Source organism: Bos grunniens, chromosome X (genome assembly GCF_055505025.1).
Source record: "Bos grunniens cultivar Pamir isolate PY7600 chromosome X, Bosgru_T2T1.0, whole genome shotgun sequence".
Taxonomy (NCBI): domain Eukaryota; kingdom Metazoa; phylum Chordata; class Mammalia; order Artiodactyla; family Bovidae; genus Bos; species Bos grunniens.
The window spans coordinates 145,102,994-145,123,793 of record NC_141194.1 but is presented as its reverse complement, the minus strand read 5'-3'; the positions used below and the strand labels follow the sequence as shown (position 1 = coordinate 145,123,793).

The 20,800-nt window shown below is 39.6% G+C and overlaps 1 protein-coding gene across 31 annotated transcripts in view; it reads right to left on the bottom strand.

The window, feature by feature from the left end:
- The window catches only part of LOC147341587 (uncharacterized), a 468,058-nt gene that overhangs the window by 174,295 nt on the left and 272,963 nt on the right, over positions 1 to 20,800 (bottom strand). The window contains exon 8 of one of the 31 annotated variants that reach the window (XM_086388297.1): positions 5,522 to 5,599. The exons of 28 other annotated variants lie outside the window; for them this stretch is intronic. Coding sequence is in view for 1 of the 3 variants with exons in the window: in XM_086388296.1 (XP_086244422.1) it covers positions 5,570 to 5,599 (30 nt within the window). In the remaining 2 variants the exon portion in view is untranslated. Of the gene's footprint in view, positions 1 to 5,521; positions 5,600 to 20,800 lie in introns of those variants that run through there. 2 more of the 31 variants (XM_086388296.1, XR_015159150.1) reach the window with 2 other exon arrangements.

The window sequence follows — 20,800 nt, the reverse complement described above, 5'->3', positions numbered from 1 at the left end:
AGTGGCTGACTTTGTTTTGGGGGCTCCAAAATCACTGCAGATGGTAACTGCAGCCGTGAAATTAGAAGACTCTTACTCCTTGGAAGGAAAGTTGTGACCAACCTAGATAGCACATTGAAAAGCAGAGACATTACTTTGCCAACAAAGGTCCGTCTAGTCAAGGCTATGGTTTTTCCAGTGGTCGTGTATGGATGTGAAAGTTGGACTGTGAAGAAATCTGAGCACCAAAGAATTGATGCTTTTGAGCTGTGGTGCTGGAGAAGACTCTTGAGAGTCCCTTGGACTGCAAGGAGATCCAACCAGTCCATCCTAAGGGAGATCAGTCCTGGGTGTTCTTTGGAAGGACTGATGCTAAAGCTGAAACTCTGGTACTTTGGCCACCTCATGTGAAGAGTTGACTCACTGGAAAAGACTCTGATGCTGGGAGGGATTGGGGGCAGGAGGAGAAAGGGACAACAGAGGATGAGATGGCTGGATGGCATCACTGACTCGATGGACATGAGTTTGTGTGAACTCCGGGAGTTGGTGATGGACAGGGAGGCCTGGCGTGCTGCGATTCATGAGGTCACAAAGAGTCGGACACGACTGAACTGAACTGAACTGAAGGATACTGGCCTATGTGACTTATAGGCAGTGTGGCAATATATAATTTCCCTGGAAGATAAAGATTCTACAGAGTAGACTAAGTCAGATGACTTGAGATATACTGGGCTACATCTAATGGAAGCTCTTAAGTCTTACTTGTGACTTTACTAATACTGCTGGCTATGTTATTTGATTTCACCTGTTTTACAAAACTGCTGTTTCTTACACTGCCAAATGTGTGTCTGAGGCCTCTAATAGAATAATATATAGTTCTATATGAGATCAATGATGGAAACAGTGTAACTCTAGATATGGGAAGAAGCAACAAGAGGGAATATTTTCCTGGACCAAGAGGCTAATAAGACAGGTGGTCCAGAGAATTTTGGATACTGTTTTATGGCCTAGTCCAGTACGAGCACATTGAGTGACCTGTCAACAAAATCTTTGTCAAACCTGAGAATGGACATTCTCAACACCATGGGATAAAATGGTCATGGAATGCCCCCCTCAAAATCATGGTCAAGTTTATGAGCAAAAAGGGGCTCTGCCAACTGAAGACTGACACTTTTGATCTACATCTACAAAGATTAAATCATGGCCACTGCAACTGCTGACTTTCAACGCCCCAGAAAGGAGTTCAGGGTGAAAGTCAGGAATGAGGCACTCTGTGCTCTGGGGAAAACTGGGAGAACAGGCCTTCAGATAGCTAGATCTTTTTAGGAGAAGATTTTATGAGTTTCAATTCTTGCATCTTCTCATACCTAGAGAAACACTGACATCATTAATGGTGATATCTGCTTTGGCTATTAAGGAAAATTTTACAATTAAAAGTCAAAATACAGTAGCTATGGTTCAGACATCCTGGCAAATAACTGGTGATACTATGGGTGTAATTTCAGATTAGACGTTGTATTGCTAAACACGTGATTTTCTGAGTCATGTCAGGTTTAGATGCCATCATTCTCAAAACAATGTCTGCTGGAAGCTAATAACTGTAACCTTACTTTTTATAAAACTAGGCAACTGGCTACCTGGCTACAAGTCTCCCCGAAGTGCCAGATCCAGTCTGGGTTTCAGACCTATTCTAAAAAACAAGAGATTTATTTTGTCTATTAAAATTCCAGTTATCCCTCCTCCAGCTACTTCTAATTGAGTCTGTTACAACAAAATGGCAGGCCAAGTGAAAGTGAAGTTGCTCAGTCGTGTCTGATTCTTTGCGACCCCACGGACTGACTGTAGCCTACCAGGCTCCTCTGTCCATGGGATTTTCCAGGCAAGAATACTGGAGTGGGTTGCCATTTCCTTCTCCAGGGTATCTTCCCAACCCAGGGATTGAACCCCGATCTCCCACACTGTAGGCAGATGCTTTACTGTCTGAGCCACCAGGGAAGTCCAAGCAGACCAAGGGATTGAAATTTTAATCATACAAGGCTCAGATCTAGGACTTGGAACTCAGGAATACTTCCAATTCAGTGTCTGTTCTCCAAGCTGAGGCAGTCCTATGTCCCATTTTGACAGGAAATTATCACAGTCATAGTTGCCCTGTTCCCTAAATTAAAACTGAGCAGGACTCTGTGGGGCTCTGGAGTACAGATCTGTTATGTGTTCTCCATTTCTTATCTGTAGGATATAGGCTTCATTCAGCCTTCTTGACCTTCCCTGAGTTCCAAAGGGTGGGTTCAAACAATTGTTAATCAGGGAAGGGAGGGGATATAGAAACAGAGGAGAAACAATCAAATGGTGGTACAGCCTTAAGACAGGGTCCTGGTTCCTTCTCAAAAAAATATGCATAACAATGTCTTTGAGTTCTACAGAACTGGAGCCCCCACCCAGGTGGAGGATGGTAACTTCAGACTAAACACAAGATTCCTGGAGCACAGCTCTGTTGCTTCACCACCAACCAATCCAAAAAAAAAAAAAAAACTCACAAACCCTGCAGCCCTCACCCCAAATGTTGCCTCCTGTTTCTGGGGACCAATGATGACCATCCTGTTAGGTCTCTTGTTTGGCCCCTGTCTATTTCATCTGAGAGGAGCCAACGGTTTCAAATTAATTGCTGTTATTACAAGGGTAAATGCTGGTTTCAGGCAAAAAAATACCTTGACTTAAATCAGGTAGAGAGAGACTTCTGCTCTGCTAGTCAGGCCTACACTGATGCACAGCAGGAAGAAGTTACAGAAGAAAGAGACCTCTGCCCCAATTCCCAAGAAGTATCTTGAGTATGATGTCTCTCAGGGGGGAGTTGTTAGGGGCATCACAGTGATTGAAACCACCCACCCTGGCCAGGCACCATAGTAACCATTTGCATGAGTTATTTTGTTGTAGGAAAGGGGACCCCTTCCAGGGCCCGAAACTGGGCTCTTGTCTAACATCTGGAAATGAATTGTCCAAGGAGACACATGTGCTGACACAGCAAGAGATTTTATCGGAAAAAGGCACCCGGGTGGAGAGCCTTATTAGTTCCCTGTTCCGTACCAGGACCTCCTGTTGTAAAACAACTCATGCAACTGGTTACTGTGGTGCCTGGCCAGGGTGGGTGGTTTCAGTGTGCTTCCCCTAACAGTTTTACGACAGGAGGTCCTGGTAAGGAACAGGGAACTAATAAGCCTCCACCAACCAGAAGAGTTTGGGAAGGTCAAAAGGAGACACCACCTGTCCGACCACTTCCCGGAATCCTTCTCTCTGGCATCCATCTTGGCTGAACAAGGCGTGCATCACCAGGAAGGACTCAGTCAGAATGATTGGCTAAGGACAACCCAGAAACTAATCCCATCACCATAAAACCCGAGACTGCCAGCCATGTGACAGAGCAGTTCTCCTGGGTTCCCTACTGCTCTCTGCCCAGGTGCCTTTTCCCAATAAAAGCTCTTGCTTTGTCAGCACATGTGTCTCCTCAGACAATTCATTTCCAAGTGTTAGACAAGAGCCCAGTTTCGGGCCATGGAAGGGGTACCCTTCCTGCAATGCTGTCTCTCTGCCTATAGCTTCCCTCATCCTTACTACTATCAACCTCAGTCTTAATAATCCAAATCCCAAATCTACATGCTCAGACAGATTCTTCTGTCCCTGACTATGAAAACTCTGTGACTGTTGTAACCTTCACTTTATCCTCTCCACCATTCCCCTCCTCTCATGCTTACTGTGATATACAACTGACCAGTGACTGTTCATTTTAATCTCATTTTTCTCCCAGTATCCTAAAGGTTAAGTCTTTACCTAAATGCGGTTGCTGTGTGTATGGTTGGCATTCCTTGTTCTGACCAATCAAACGTGCAGTTTAAATGCTGAATATTGGTTTCACAAGCTTGTCTGTGTGTGTGTTCAGTTGCTCAGTCATGTCCAACTCTTTGCGACCCCATGGACTATAGTCACCAGGCTCCTCTGCCCATGGAATTTTCCAGGCAAGAATACTGGAGTGCGTTGCCATTCCCTTCGCTAGGAAATCTTCTTGACCAAGGGCGGGAACCCAAGTCTCTTCCATTTCCTGCATTAGTGGAGTCTCTGAAGCCCTTCACAAGCTTACTATTCATGAATGAATATGTTTCCATGGCAGTTGTGAGTCAAACCTTTGACTAGGTTTCCTATCAACGTATCCTGCTGGCCTTTAGGAATGCAACAGAATCAAAGAGGTAATTAAAAACAAAGGTTCCTACTTATAATCTCAGAAATTCTGATTCACAGTAAGTCTGAGGTAGGGTTTAAGAATTTACATTTGAAATAAGCAGCCAAGGTGATGGTGATGAAGGTGGTCCATAGACCTGCCTTTGAGAAACACTGCTCTGGGGAAAATGAATTAACTTTCATGAGACTAACGTTTTAGTCCTTATATTAATTTAGTGATGGAGATACTGCAGCCTTTGTGTGCATCCTGAAATTTTTTTGCTCAACACACTTCCCTTCCTGAGTGCTGATTTAAATTTACTCATTATACAAGGAACTCATATTATTTCATTGTGAAGCCTATCTGTCTCTAGACTTTAAATACCATTATAAGATCTCCGTTGTTAAATGTCACAAAGACACTTTTTCTTGGAATACAAAGTTTAATGAAGGGTAAAATATCACTTTTAGAAATACATGATGCTTCTGAGGCTATTGAGTGAATAAACCCAGGATGAAATTCTAGTACAGATACATCTAAAAGATATTTTCTAATGTAAAACATAGGCAAACCACTGAGCCTACCTTCTATTAGCATTGCCTCTAAGGAGAAGAGTGGTATAATAGGATTACAGTATAACTAGGGCAATACTGTGTGTTTATAAAATTCCATTTAGCAGATTTTAGCATAAGCAGTGTGTCCTGATTTAATCAGTCTGAACATTTGCCATTTTCAACACTTCGTATCTTGACTGATTGCCCATTCTGCCTCTTCCTCCATTGTTATGGAGCCATCTAACAGAGGGAAATAGCATTAGCCTGCAAAACAAATTACTCCTTGAAAAGGTCAAAGGAACACAATTTTCATTCTATTTCAAAAGAAGAGATGGAATTTTTAAATTGCAGAGCCCTCAATCCCACCTCTACAAAGAACAAATGCTGCTCTAAAAGTTGGTCTTTGATGCTCATCAAAGACCATTAAAACACATCAGACTGTACTTATTCAGTCAAACCCTTTCAGTATATAAATTACTCTCAGGGGCTTTCTGAGGTGCAGTAACTCTTTAGGCCCTGGGAGGTGAGTAAGTGCATCACAGTCACAATTTACTAATCGACCCTGTGGCCTAAATGCATTAATGCACTCCCCAGGGGACAGGCTGGCTCAATAGTCTAGTCATCTATTCCTAAAGGCCTAAAAAAAAGGGATGTCATTATGGTGACACGATCCTTTCAATACGAATCTTAAGCCTGCCGTATTATATTGAAAATATTCTAATTCTCAAAATGAAACTTATTAGGGCTAAGATACACATGCTTTTTCCAGCTCATGCTCTCACCTCCATTAGTATAAGAGGAAGTCTCCAACGATGAAACCATAATCAATTCAAATCTTCTCAATAGTTAATAATTCATCCTAATGAAATATATTAGGGAAATAATTAGGAGGATTTAAAAATTAAAATATTGGGTTGGCTAATAAGTTCATTCGGATTTTTCCAGATGCTGAAATGGGAAAACTGAATGAAGTTTATGGCCAATCAAATAATAAGGGAATAGAAGGGTAAATTTTAGGGTGGTCCTGAATCTTACAAGACCTTAGAAATCTGCTATAGTGTAAATCCTTTCTGCAGTGACCCAGAGGAAGTTAAAGTTACTGGGGACATAGGGATTGGAGACAGGAAGAGATACGCAGGTAAAAATCTGCCCCAGATCTTTATAAAAAAGCATGGCCATCTTAATTCACATATACCACTGAACTGACTAACTTATTGCAAAATATCTCCAGAAAAGCAAAAGCTGGGAAGCAAAGGAACACTCAAGTACAGTACTTATGACTAACCTAATGCATCTCCTAGTTCTTAAAATGTTGGCTTATCTTTTTCCCACCTACAGGCTGTCTCAAGCCCTTTTCAAACTTTCTGGTCCCATTATACCATTTTTTTTTTCTCAGCTACTATTTTGAGTACAGGCATTAATTTTACATTTATTTATTTAGACTCCTACGTTGTTCTTAAAAGAAGTTAAAGCAGGACAGGTATTAATTACCTATTTTAAATCTTTCTAAGTTACCTTGAGCATAAAGGACTTGAAGAGAATAGTGTTCTCTTAACCCTCTGAGCTTTTTCCTTCTTCTCTAGGGCTCCATACTACTGAGACTTGCCTTTAAATTCTTTCTTCAGCAGCCCTGAACCATAGAGTATATAAAACTGTTCTTCTATAATACTTTTTTCTTCCTTTCCCCTCAGTTTTCACTGTGTTTTTTAATCACTCATTCAAATCTACTCCTTTTAGACATCATCCAGTATTTAAAGGTATTATTCACAAAGAATTTCAAACAATGTCCCTAAAAATACTTGAAGACTATTCATGTTGATGATTTTCACATAACCTTATCTTTTCACTTTTATGTACAGGCACATTTGTGTACATTTCCTCTATGGTGAGGAAACAAACTGGCAAACATAAAATGAAATTTATTACAGTCAATCACAAGTAAGATCAAATATACCTTACAAGCTACAACATGGTCGACACCTTTGTATCCTTTATACATGGTGTTAATAGTTGAAAGAATCCAGGAGATTATTAACAGCATACATTTGAATGTTATTTTACAATTCATAAGCCCTTTCACACCTGGGGGCCAAATTGAAGCAATGAAGGAATAAAGCTCAGAAAAGAAAATTGATTTGTCAAAGATCACAAAGATGGTAAGTATCAGAATATGTAATTTTCACCTGGCATTTAATAATCTGTGAATAAACAGATTAAATGAGTACAGACTAGAGTCCATGAGAACATCATAACCAAGGGCCTAGCATGGTGCCATTGTAAGTTTTTAATGACTATTAACTGAATCAGCCCCAACTCATTTTGAGGATACTCAGTATAACAAAAAGCAATTCGTGAAGCTTAAATTCCTTGCCAGAAGTACAGCCCCAACTCTTGAGTACAGTAGACTGAGAGAGTTCTTTTGGCATACAGTTGCCATGGCTCATGTTGGGAAGGAAAACATTTTCTTCTACCCTTCTAAGTGCTTCTTGTCAGTCTAAGAATTAAATTGGCATGAGACATAATAACAGGAGAAAAATCACAAAAAGTTTAACAACATGTATACTTACTTGGGAGAGACCCAGGAGAAATGAGAAACTCCCCAAAATGGCTAAACCATTTCTGCCTAAAGACCAAAGAAGATGTTAAAGGTTGGAGTTTTGGACTTGAAAGGTGAGGAAAACAACTGACATGGAGACGGAAAAGCAAATGTTTCCTAAACAAATGTTTGACGGGCCAGGCAGAGACAATGGGACACAGAGAGGAATTTGAACACGCTAAATTTGCCAGGCTCCTCCCTCTCCATGGCACCTAGTTCATATTATAGTTATCAATGGTCATGCCTTTTCCTGGAACAGGTCCTCCATCTGCATTCTTTTAGGCAGTTTGGGGTAAGGTCAAAGGTTCATCCTGAGTCTTTTGGGCCTTGATTGTTTCCAGCTCAAAATAATCCAAATACCAAGAAGATATTTTGGGGTGGTAAGTTTTGCTCCCGAGCACTCATAGGCCCTGTCTAGCATGACAATTGGGCTTCTCTGGTGGTTCAGAGTTGGACACAACTAAGCGACTTAGCTTGCATGCACAGTTGGTTCCAATTAGTAACTGGTTCTAAGGTCACAGGCAACCATATATGGCTTGGACACAGGGAAGGCCAAACACTTGTGGCTTATTTGAAACTCTGCCCAATAGGGAAAACCCAAATTGGACAATGATTATCTAACTAGATTATGTATAATTTCTGGCAGATATAAACTTAGGGACACACAGAGCTCAGGTTGTAGACCAAAGAGTTGTATCAAGCCTCAAACCACACTAACACACGTGCTTAGCTGCTCAGTCAAGTCTGACTCTTTGTGACTGAACAGACTGTAGCCCACCAGGCTCCTCAGTCCATGGGATTTCCCAGGCAAGAATACTAGAGTAGGTTGCCATGCCCTCCTCCAGGGGATCTTCCCAACCCAGTGATCGAACCTGTGTTTCTTACATTGCAGGTGGAGTCTTTACCTGCTGAGACATCACAGAAGCCACAAAGTGACTATACCTTCCAACAAAGAGCATCTGGCCACAGACCCTTAATAATGAAAGTAAAGTGAGTGTATTCTCTTGTGTTCACTCTTAAAGAGTCAAAATAAAATACTCATGTTCTTATTTCTCCTTACATTACACTGAAAAAGTGATTAGAATCAAATGACTCATATCACTCTGAAAACTGTGTCTGTTGGCATGGATAGGTATAAGCACTGTCAGGGAGAAAACCCTCATCCTGTTTTTTTTGGTGTTCAGTAATGGGGAGGGCTGTGAATGAAACTGACAATTGATAGATTAGCAAGCAGATAAAAAGATTTAATTACTGATGTATGCTTGTTAAACTCCCAAAGAAATGTGACTCAACAGGCAGTAAAAATGGGGTCAGATATAACATATTAAAGGGGTATGAGGAAGGGGAGATAGGGAGAACTTCTGGGAAAACAAAAGACTTTCGGGAAAAATAAATGGACCCTTAGGAGAATAGATGGGAGTATGATAGTTTTACAATGATGTCTGTTCAGGTGATTCCTTATCCAGGTGCTGATGTGTGTTGACTGCTCTTCAGTGACTAGGAGTCAATGATTTTGGTGGTGCAACTCACAGGGAGGGTGATTTCTGACAACTGAATTCTTTGTGGAGGCTTAGCTTTCAGGAAGATAAAAGGAGTCTAGAAAAAGCCTCCTCCTGCAGCTGCTGATTCTCAAATGTCTTCAGCTCAAAATGATGCTTTTCCCCCCAGGGCATATTCTAGACCCCTTCAGTGCAGAAGCATTGGCCTAATGGCACTGCACACTCCCTTATTAATTAAGGCGATTTTTGAAATGTTTTCTTCTCCAATAAACCTTTCTGGTAATCATTTCTTCAATTGGATTCATTAATAGTAATTAGTAGCTGGTCAAATATATTTGATGAGAAAATAACATCTTTACTGTCTTGGACACATGAATGTCTACTTACCATGTCATTAAAAGTATCCTAATATACACTGCTCAGTCATGTCAGACTCCTTGCCACCCCATGGACCCTAGCCCACCAGGTTCCTCTGCCGACTGAATTTTACAGGAAATAATACTAGAGGGAGGTGACATTTCCTCCTCCATGGGATCTTCCTGACCCAGGGATTGAACTGCAAGGACTTCCCTTGTAGCTCAGTTGGTAAAGAATCTGCCTACAATGCAGGAGACCCAGGTTCAATTCCTGGGTTGGGAAGATCCCCTGAAGAAGGAAATGGCAACCCACTCCAGTACTCTTGCCTGGAGAGTCCCATGGACTGTAGCCTGCCAGGCTCCTCTGTCCATGGGATCGCAAGAGTCAGACACGACTTAGTGACTAAACCACCACCTCCTACCTGCTGCTAAATCGCTTCAGTCGTGTCTGACTCTGTGCGACCCCATGGACTGCAGCCCACCCGGCTTCTCCGTCCATGGAATTCTCCAGGCAACAGTACTGGAGTGGGGTGCCATTGCCTTCTCCAATGCATGAAAGTGGAAAGTGAAAGTGAAGTCGCTCAGTCGTGTCTGACTCTTAGCGACCCCATGGACTGCAGCCTACCAGGCTCCTCCATCCATGGGATTTTCCAGGCAACAGTACTGGAATGGGGTGCCATTGCCTTCTCCCACCTCCTACCTAGGAAGCCCCATATTACACAGAGTTTCTCCAAATACCCAAAAGTCTAGCATCACAAGTTTCAATGGGATATAACTGGGTGATAGATTGTAACGCAGATGTGCTTTTTGAAAGGAGGGTGAAAGATCAAGGACTATAAAAGGCTATTTGTTTGACCAATGGCCTGTGTAGGATTTAAATGGAAACATCAAATGCACATGCACTGCAGGGATAAGGGAAAGATGTTTATGGAGGAAATATGAGAATTCCTAACGGTTCTTTCTACCATGCCTTTAAGACAGATATAGATATAGATTTCTGAATTCACAATGAAAGTAAAATAGCAATATAGAGTTCAGTTTTCAAATAACTGCTTGATAAAAAAACTAATCAGAGTGTGCCTGTGGTAACAGGAAAAAAAAAACAATTACTAAGTTTCTTTGTGGTAGCAGAACAACGACCATTCCCAAGAGATCCATGTCCAAATAACTAGACCTTGTGTGTGTTACCTGATACAGCAAAAGGGACATGGAAGATGTGATTAAGGATCTGGAGATGGGGAGATTACCCTGAATTTTCAGAGTGAGTCCAATGTCAGCACAGGACTACCTGTGAGAGAGTCAGATAAAGGGGTGTGACCACAGCAGAGGTCTGTGATATGATTGCCAGAAGAGTGCTATGAGCCAAGGAATGCTGGAAGCCTCTAGAAGCTGGAAACAGCAAGGCATAAATTCTCCCCTACTCCACCAGTAGGAAAGCAGCCCTACCCACACCTTGATTTTAGCCCAGTGAGACACATGGCTCTCCTACACATGGCTCTTCTACAAATGTAAAATAATAAATTTGCATTGTCTTAAGCTAATCAGCATGTGGCAGTTTGTTACAGCAGCAATAGGAAACTAATATAGTATTATTTATCATTTTATTTATACTTTCATTTCCTTAAATCACAGCAACTGAGTGTAGTCCCTGGAAATACATAAAAGAATGGGATATTCTGATATTCTTACAATGAAAAATACCAGTTTTATTCATTAATGTTCTCTGTAAGACTTCAGTCAAATGATAATTAATTAAAGAAAAAAAACACAGCTTATTCATTTGATGTGTAACAAAGAACAAAAGTATAATCCAATAATTGTTGTTCTTCGCTGCTGCACCAAAAGGTACAAATTTGTTAAGACCAGAGTAAGAAATGAACTTGCAAGAATTCCAATCTGAACCACAGAAAAAACATCCAAAAGTCCGCCAGAGGATGAGGCACTGCCCATAGGTGATAATATGGGAGGAAGCTATAGGAAGACAAAGATGTAGACCCTGATATTTCACAGTAAGATCTGCTTCTGCACTGAGCTGGGGATGACCATCCAGGCCAGCTTAAAAAGGAAGAGCCTCATTTACTTCGGTCCCTGATTAGAATGATTGGATTCCATCAAAGCCTGCCACTCAGTAGTTTTGCCCTCCTCCTTGCCCTGATCATAATCTAATTTCTGATCCAAGGATCTGCAAATACAAAAGGTCCTTCCACAGTGTACTTTCACTAAATCCAGTGGGTACCCACAAACAGTTTAAACATAGCCTGTTCCCACCATGTATGTATTGATTTAGAATGTGTGTCCCTTTACAACCCAGTCTATACCCCAAGCCACTGATTCCTAATTTCCACTCTTTGTTGACTTAGTAAAGCTATTTTTCCATAGTCTGGACAATCAGAAATAGTTTGGGTTAAATATTAAACACCCTGGAATTTTACCAAAATATTAAGATGGCTTGTAAGTGCTGCCAAAGCTCATAGCAGCTGCACCTAGCAAGCGGAAATGCTAGAACTCAAATCAGGTCTGCTTGATTCCAAAGCTCACCTCTAAAACACTATCATATATTGTCTTTCACTGAGAATGTCCCAAGCAACTTCTAAATCTACCATCAACAGAGAATCATTCAATTCCTGTACCTACATGCTGTGGCCAGGATATCCCCACCATAGCTATCTCCCAATAAAACATAGAACTTGACCCTCAATAAACCTAACCTTGACCCTCTACTCACTTCCTATATCATCTTAGTTAATATGATAAACTTTCCTATGCTGAATAGTTAATGTGACCAGGTTTCATTTTATCAGAGTTGACATTCATAAACCAAAGACATGATGAAAGTGAGAATTTCAGGACCTAAGCAAGTATACATTTTAGTGATGCCCTTCCATTTCCCAAAAGGAATATGAAAATGATGCTGCCTACATATAGGAAAAGTTGTGTTCATAAAATACTTGAATCAATATCCTAGAAATGAAAGAGAGCTTTTTGAGCACTGTCTGCTGCATACTAAAAACTAAAGATTGATGGCTGTTTGTTTCATAAAAACTCACTGGCCCCAAAGAAGGCTAAGTGCCTAAGCCAATGCACACTTATAATGCTAAAGAGGAATGATAATTCTCATCCTTGTTCTGCTGAGATAACATGCGCAGTCAGTCAGTTCAGTTGCTCAGTTGTGTCCGACTCTTTGCAACCACATGGACTGCAGCACGCCAGGCTTCCCTGTCCATCACTAACTCCCAGAGCTTACTCAAACTCACGTCCATCAAGTTGGTGATGCCATCCAACCATCTCATCCTCTATCGTCCCCTTCTCCTCCTGCCTTCAATCTTTCTCAGCATCAGGGTCTTTTCCAATGAGTCAGCTCTTCGCATCAGGTGGACAAAGTATCAGAGTTTTGAATAATATGTTCAGTTCAGTTCAGTCGCTCAGTTGTGTCCAACTCTTTGCAACCCCATGGACTGCAGCATGCCAGGCCTCCCTGTCCATCACCAACTCCCAGAGTTTACTCAAACTCACGTCCATCAAGTTGGTGATGCCATCCAACCATCTCATCCTCTGTCATCCCCTTCTCCTCCTGCCCCCAATCCCTCCCAGCATCAGAGTCTTTTCCAGTGAGTCAACTCTTCACATGAGGTGGCCAAAGTACCAGAGTTTCAGCTTTAGCATCATTTCTTTCAATGAACATTCAGGACTCATCTCCTTTAGAATGGACTGGTTGGATCTCCTTGCAGTCCAAGGGACTCTCAAGACTATTGTCCAACACCACAGTTCAAAAGCATCAATTCTTCAGCGCTCAGCTTTCTTCACAGTCCAACTCTCACATCCATACATGACTACTAGAAAAACCATAACCTTCACTAAATGGAACTTTGTTGGCAAAGTAATGTCTCTGCTTTTTAATATGCTGTCTAGTTTGATCATAACTTTCCTTCCAAGGAGTAAGTGTCTTTTTATTTCATGGCTGTAGTCACCATCTGCAGTGATTTTGGAGCCCCCCAAAATAATATGTTAGTGCTCAATAAAAACTGGGAGAATTACAGGGTACTGAAGGTTGATGGGCCGCAAGAAAACTATGTGCTCGCAGAATCTGATTTTTCTATAACAATATTTATTCTCTTTTAGAATAAAAGCTGAAAAGAAACCATAGCCATATTCATTAGAAAGGAAAATTTGTAATAAAATGAGGATACAGGTACCATAGGGGGTTGGCATTCACCTGCTTTACTATCTTTTCTGCATGTTATATTTTCCTCCTGGCACAACAGTTTTGCAATGAAAGCAGTTGATTGGAAACACCCTCTTCCAACAACATGAGACAACCCTACATATGGACATCACCAGATGGTCCATACAGAAATCCAACTGATAATCTTCTTGCAGTCAAAGATGGAGAAGCTCTATGCATTCAGCAAAAACAAGACCGGGAGCTGACTGGGACTCAGATCATGAACTCCTTATTACAAAATTCAGAGTTAAAGAAAGCAGGGGAAACCACTAGACCATTGAGGTATGAACTAAATCAAATCTCTTATAATCTAAAAGTGGAAGCGACAAATAGATTCAAGGAATTAGACATGACAAACAGAGTGCCTGAAGAACAATGACCAAGGTTCATGACATTGCACAGGAGGCAGTGATCAAGACCATCCCCAAGAAAAAGAAATGCAAAAAGGCAAAATGGTTGTCTGAGGAGGCCTTACAAATAGCGATGAAAAGAAGACAAGTGAAAGGCAATGGAGAAAAGGAAAGGTATACCCATTTGAATGCAGAGTTCCAAAAAATAGCAAGGAGAGATAAAAAAACCCTTCCTCAGTGATCAATGAAAGAAATAGAGGAAAACAATAGAATGCGAAAGACTAGAGATCTCTTCAAGAAAATTAGAGATACCAAGGGAACATTTCAGCAAAGATGGAAACAATAAAGGACAGAAACGGTATGGACTTAACAGAAGCAGAAGAGAATAAAAAGAGGTGGTAAGAATGCACAGAAGAACTGTACAAAAAAGATTTTCGTGACCTAGATAACCATGATGATGTGATCACTCACCTAGAGCCAGACATACTGGAATGTGAAGTCAAGTGGGCCTTAGGAAGCATCACTACAAACAAAGCTAGTGGAGGTGATGGAATTCCAGCTGAGCTCTTTCAAATCCTAAAAGATGCTGCTGTGAAAGTGCTGCACTCAATATGCCAGCAAATTTGGAAAACTCAGCATGGCCACAGGACTGGTAAAGGTCAGTTTTCATTCCAATCCCAAAGAAAGGCAATGCCAAAGAATGCTCAAACTACTGCACAACTGCACTCATCTCACATGCTAACAAAGTAATGCTCACAATTCTCCAAGTGAGGTTTCAAGAGTATGTGAACCAAGAAATTCCAGATGGTCAAGTTGGATTTAGAAAAGGTAGAAGAACCAGAGATCAAATTGTCAACATCCATTGGATCATCAAAAAAACAAGATACTTCCAGAAAAACATCTGTGTCTGCTTTATTGACTATACCAAAGCCTTTGACTGTGTGGGTCACAACAAACTGGAAAATTCTTCAAGAGATGGGAATACCAGACCACCTGACCTGCCGCCTGAGAAATCTGTATGCAGGTCAAGAAGCAACAGTTAGAACAGGACATGGAACAACAGACTGGCTCCAAATTGGGAAAGTATGTCAAGGCTGTATATTGCCACCCTGCTTATTTAACTTATGCAGAGTACATCAAGCGAAATGCCAGGCTGGATGAAGCACAAGCTAAAATCAAGATTACCAGGAGAGATATCAATAACCTCAGATACGCAGATGACACCACCCTTATGGAAGAAAGCGAAGAGGAACTGAAGAGCATCTTGATGAAAGGGAAAGAGGAGAGTGAAAAAGCTGGCTTAAAAGTCAACATTCAAAAAACTAAGATCTTGGCATCCTGTCACATCACTTCATAGCAAATAAATGGGGAAACAATGGAAACAGTGACAGAGTTTATTTTCTTGGGCTCCAAAATCACTGCAGATGGTGACTGCAGCCATGAAATTAAAAGATGCTTGCTCCTAGACAGCATATTAAAAAGTAACCTAGACAGCATATTAAAAAGCAGAGACATTACATTGCCAACAAAGGTCCATATAGTCAAAGCTATGGTTTTTCCAGTAGTCATGGATGGATGTGCGAGTTGGACTATAAAGAAAACTGAGTGCCGAAGAATTGATGCTTTTGAACTGTGGTGTTGGAAAAGACTCTTGAGAGTTCCTTGGACTGAAAGGAGATCTAATCAGTCCATCCTAAAGAAATTAGTCCTGAATATTCATTGGAAGCACTGACATTGAAGTTGAAGCTCCAATATTTGGACACCTGATGCAAAGTACTGACTCATTTGAAAGATCCTGATGCTGGGAAAATTTGAAGACAGGAGCAGAAGGGGACAACTAAGGATGACATGGTCAGAGGGTATCACCAACCTGATGGACGTGAGTTTGAGCAGGCTCTGAGAGTTGGTGATGGACAGGGAAGCCTGGCGTGCTGTAGTCCATGGGGTTGCAAAGAGTCAGACACGACTGAGTGACTGAACTGAAGAAATGGATGACATGAAAAAAAATGTTCAACATAGCAAATAAATAGAGAAATGCAAATCAAAACTAAAATGAGGTTATTACCTCACTTGTGTAGAATGGCCATCAGCAAAATGTCTAGAAATAATAAATGTCAGAGAAGGTGTGGAGAAAAGAGAACCGTCTTACACTGTAGATGGGAATGTATATTGGTACATTGGTACTATGGAGAACAGTATGGAGGTTCCCTAAAAACTAAAAACAGAGCTGCCATATGACCCAGCAATGCCACTCCTGGGCATATATGCAGATAAAACCATAATTTGAAAAGATGTATGCGCCCTAATGCTCATAGCAGCACTATTTGCAATAGCCAAGAAATGGAGGCAACCTAAATGTCCATCAATAGAGAAATGGATAAAAAAAACGACTCAGTAATAAAAAGAATGAAATAATAACACATCATGAACATGGATGGACCTAGAGATTATCATACTGTGAAATAAGCCAGAGAAATACACTTATAAGTGATACCACTTATATGTGGAATCTAAAAGTAAAAGATACAAAACAACTTATTCACAAAACAAAAATATCCCACAGACATAGAAAATAAACTTATAATATACCAGAGAGGAAAGGGAAGGGAGGGATTAATTAAGAGGTTGGGATTAGCAGATGCACACTACCTTATATAAAATAGATATCCAACAAGGACCTCTTGTATAGCACAGGGAACTATAATCAATATTTTGCAATAACCAACAAGGGAAAATAATCTGAAAAAGAATATATAATAATATATGTATGTAACTATATTACTGTAAATCTAAAACTAACACAACATCATAAATCAACTATACTACTACTACTACTAAGTCACTTCAGTCGTGTCCGACTCTGTGCGACCCCATAGACGGCAGCCCACCAGGCTTCCCCGTCCCTGGGATTCTCCAGGCAAGAATACTGGAGTGGGTTGCCATTTCCTTCTCCAATGCATGAAAGTGAAAAGTGAAAGGGAAGTCGCTCAGCCATGTCTGACTCTTAGAGACCCCCATGGACTGCACCTTACCAGGCTCTTCCGTCCATGGGATTTTCCAGGCAAGAGTACTGGAGTGGGGTGCCATTGCCTTCAGTTAGAAAAAAAAGAAATAGATAAGAACTGAGGGCTTGGGAGTCAGGCCTAGATTCACATACCAGTTCTGCTATGTAAAATCCGTGAGTCTTTGGAAAACATGACTTCTCTCAACCTCAAAAGTTTTGCTATGAAAATTAAATAATACAACAGACTAACTGGCATATGACAATTCTCAAGAAATTTTTGTTGTTTCAATAAAAAAAAAAAACTTCCAGAATTAGAAATTATGCAGCAATTTTGGAAACCAATCCAAACTGAAGGGCTTCTCTTCCACTTCAAATATAGAGAAATAAATGATAAAATATATCAAAACTTCATTGTTTATATTTTTGATGCATAAGATATATCAAAGTTTTATTTATTATGTACTTCTGCTTATGACAGAGGACTTGTCCTCCTGCTGCTAAAAAATCCAGAAAACTGGACAAAAAATGTGAAACATCTATTTTCATACATGGGACAATAAACAGTACAGATTTGAATCTTTGAGAAGGAAAAATAAGGTGGGTTCAAGAAACACGTATGTAGGTCCCATGATGTCTTTAGCTGGCCAAGAAGTTGTTTATACATGAGCTGACACTCTGTGAGGCCAGGGAAAAAAATCAACCAGAGGGGAGATGTAAACTGCACAATTCCAAGCTCACACATGATTAGAAAACATTCTAGCTCTCATCAGCTAGCAGGGGTCAGTCAACACTTTCATTAAAGGGCCAGATGGTAAATATTTTAGGCTTTGTGGGTCACATATGATGTCTGTAACATACTCTTTTGTGTTTTTTTTTAAACTATGCCTTGCAAATTTAAATATAAGTCTTAGCTCCCAAACTATTCAAAAACAGTCCATAAGCTGGACTTGACCCACAGGTTATAGTTTGCTGAGCTCTGAGCTAGATTGTAGAGACCTCTTTGAGCACCAGGAGGATTCAATAGAGACCCAAGAAGCCCACACCTTGGTAACAGTACTAAACTTGATATAGAAAAAGGAATAGTCTGTCGACTCATGCTAACAAAGCTTAAACACAAACTTTAAATGAATCAAGAACACGAAAATGATTATACCATATGAAGAAAAGAGAGTATTCATAACATCTTAGATATATTAGCATGGTAATTTCTCAACATTAATGATAATTTTATGTCAATAAATTCAATCAAATGAAATGGACAAATTCCATGAATGATACCAATTATGAAAAGTGACACAAAAATAAATAGAAAATCTGAATAACTTCATAACTACTAAAGAAATTGAATTCATAATTGAAAACCTCCACGTAAACTTCAAGTCCCAAACACTTGTCTAGTAGGGTCTATGAAATATTTAAAAAACAAATAATACCAACCTTATACAAATACTTCCAGAGTATAGAAGAAGGAACACCTTCCAACCCATTCTATGAGAACCATATTATCCTTGTATCAGAATTAGATTAAATATTACAAAAAGGTAATCTATTTACCAATACCCATTATAAACATAGAAGAGTCTTTAATAAAATATCAGAAAATCGAATCCATCAATATATAAAAAGGATAACATATCATGACTAAGTGAGTCTTATCTCAAGATTGAAAGGCTAGTTCAATGTTTGTAAATGGATCAATAAAAATCACTATATGAACAAACTAAAGAAGAAAAAAACACATGATCATGTTAATAGATGCAGAAATTCAACACCCATTCATGATGAAAATTCTCATTAAAAGAACATCTATACAAAACCTACAGCTAACATCACACTTAATATTGAAAGATTGAATGCTTTCCCCCAAGGTCAGAATATAATGCTGTTTATCCTTATACTTCAGTTCAACATTGTATCTCATGGCCTAGGAAGGCAATAAGACCAAAATAAAGAAAAGGTAATATATTTTGGAAAGTATCAGTTATTCTTCCAACAGCATGAATGAGCTTTGTCTGTTTTGTACAATTAATTTTTCTGTATTGAGCTTAAAGTCTGTGATGTCACTAAACTCCATTATTAGTTCTAGTACTTTTGGTAGATTCTTTAGAGTTTTGTAAAAGACTGTTTTAATTTTTACATTCCAATATTATTGCTTACTTTATAAAAGATACAAAAATAAACAAAACTCATCTATGCTATTAACCTTAGCAAACACTCAGTGAATGTTAGTTAATATTTTATTTGACTTATAATAAATTAAATTAAAAATGTGAGACTTACTTAACTTTATAGTATATATACACCTTATGGTAATGAATTCCCAAACTCCTGAAACACAAATTTCAAGATGACTCTAAAAATCATTTGTCAGGGCTTCTATAAAGGAGATTTTTCTGGGGGTAAAAAGTTATTTTACCCTTTTTAGGTGATTTCTATGATTAAATTAATTCACACAGGGCTATAAGTGTTGTGTTCTAAGTGATTGTTTTTAATATTTTATTGGGATATAATTTACACTTGGTCAAATGTATTAATCTTAAAGTTCAATCATCTTTGATAAATGCATAAAATGGTATAACTAACACATCTATCAAAATTTAGAATATTGCCATATCCTCAAAAGTTCCATGATGCTCCATCCCAATTGCTCCTCCCCCAAAAGACAACCATTGATCTGTTATCACCACAGATTAGTTTTTCTTATTTTAGAACTGCATATAAATGAAACTGTATAGTATGCTGTTTTCTGTGCCTGACATCTATTATTCAGCATAATGCTAATATTTTTATTTTTATCCTATGGTTGTAAGAACTCTTAAAATGAGATTTACCCTCTTAAATTGTTACGTGTACAATACAGTACTGTTAACTATAGGGCACAATATTTGTACAGGAGATCTCTAGACCTTATTCATCTTGCTTAACTGAAATCTTATACCTGTTCAATGGCAACTCTCTGTTTTCCCCTCCCCTAATCCTTGGCAACCACCATTCTACTCTCAGTATCCCGGTTCAACTACTATATACCTCACATAAGTCAAATCATGCAGTATTTGTCCTTCTTTGACTACCATAATGTCCTCTAGATTCATTCATGTTGTTGCATATTACAGAATCTCCTTCTGTTTTAAGGCTAAATAATATTCCATTGTGTGTATACACACTTTTTTCTTTATCCATTCATCCAATGGATACTTAGGTTGTTTCTGCCTTGTGGGAATTGTGAATAATGCTGCAATGAACATGGATATGTTAACATCTCTTAGCAATCCTCATTTCAATGTTGGTCACATAGTAGTTTTAATCTTTTGAGGAATTTATATACAGTTTTCCATAGCAATTACAAAATTTTGCTTTCCCACCAACAGTCTGGAGAGGGCATTTCAGAACTGAATGTACCGTAGGCAGTAGGTCCAAGTAATCAAGGAAAGATAGGCCTTTGTAGCCTCTCACATGATAGTCAAGCAATAATCATAGGGTGTTAGCTTTATTTCCTTTCTTCTAGTCATTCAGAACCACTAGATCACCCCACATGCTTCAGATAGAAAGTCAGTTCTGGAGCCGTTGCTTCATAGGTGACAGAAAGTAGAAAGACAACCTAGTTTGGTCTCTAGAGACCTTATAAAAGAGCAAAACTCCAGATAGAAACAGGAGTTTGCAAAGAAATATCAGGATTTTTAGAAAGTGGACAACCTCTAAGAACTAAAAGAAAATCCCCAAAGCAGGGGAGGAAGGGCTAGGTATTGGTGAGTTAAAGGTCAATGTCAGTGGGGCAAGAGGGAGAAGAAAAGATCTCAGGAGACAAGAAATGAGGATTTCACTGCAAAGGGCTACTGTGACAAGCATTTTTCTGTTGTCTAGGATGTTCATGGGAACATTCTGTCCAGACTTAACCTTAGGAAACACATGATAACCATACGCAAGGGTAAGCTAGCAGACATTCTCTTTAGTATCTCTTAAAACCTTCCTTTCCACAACCAACAACACCTCACCCAGTGACTACCAAGTGTGATGTTTGTGTGGCCAGCTGACT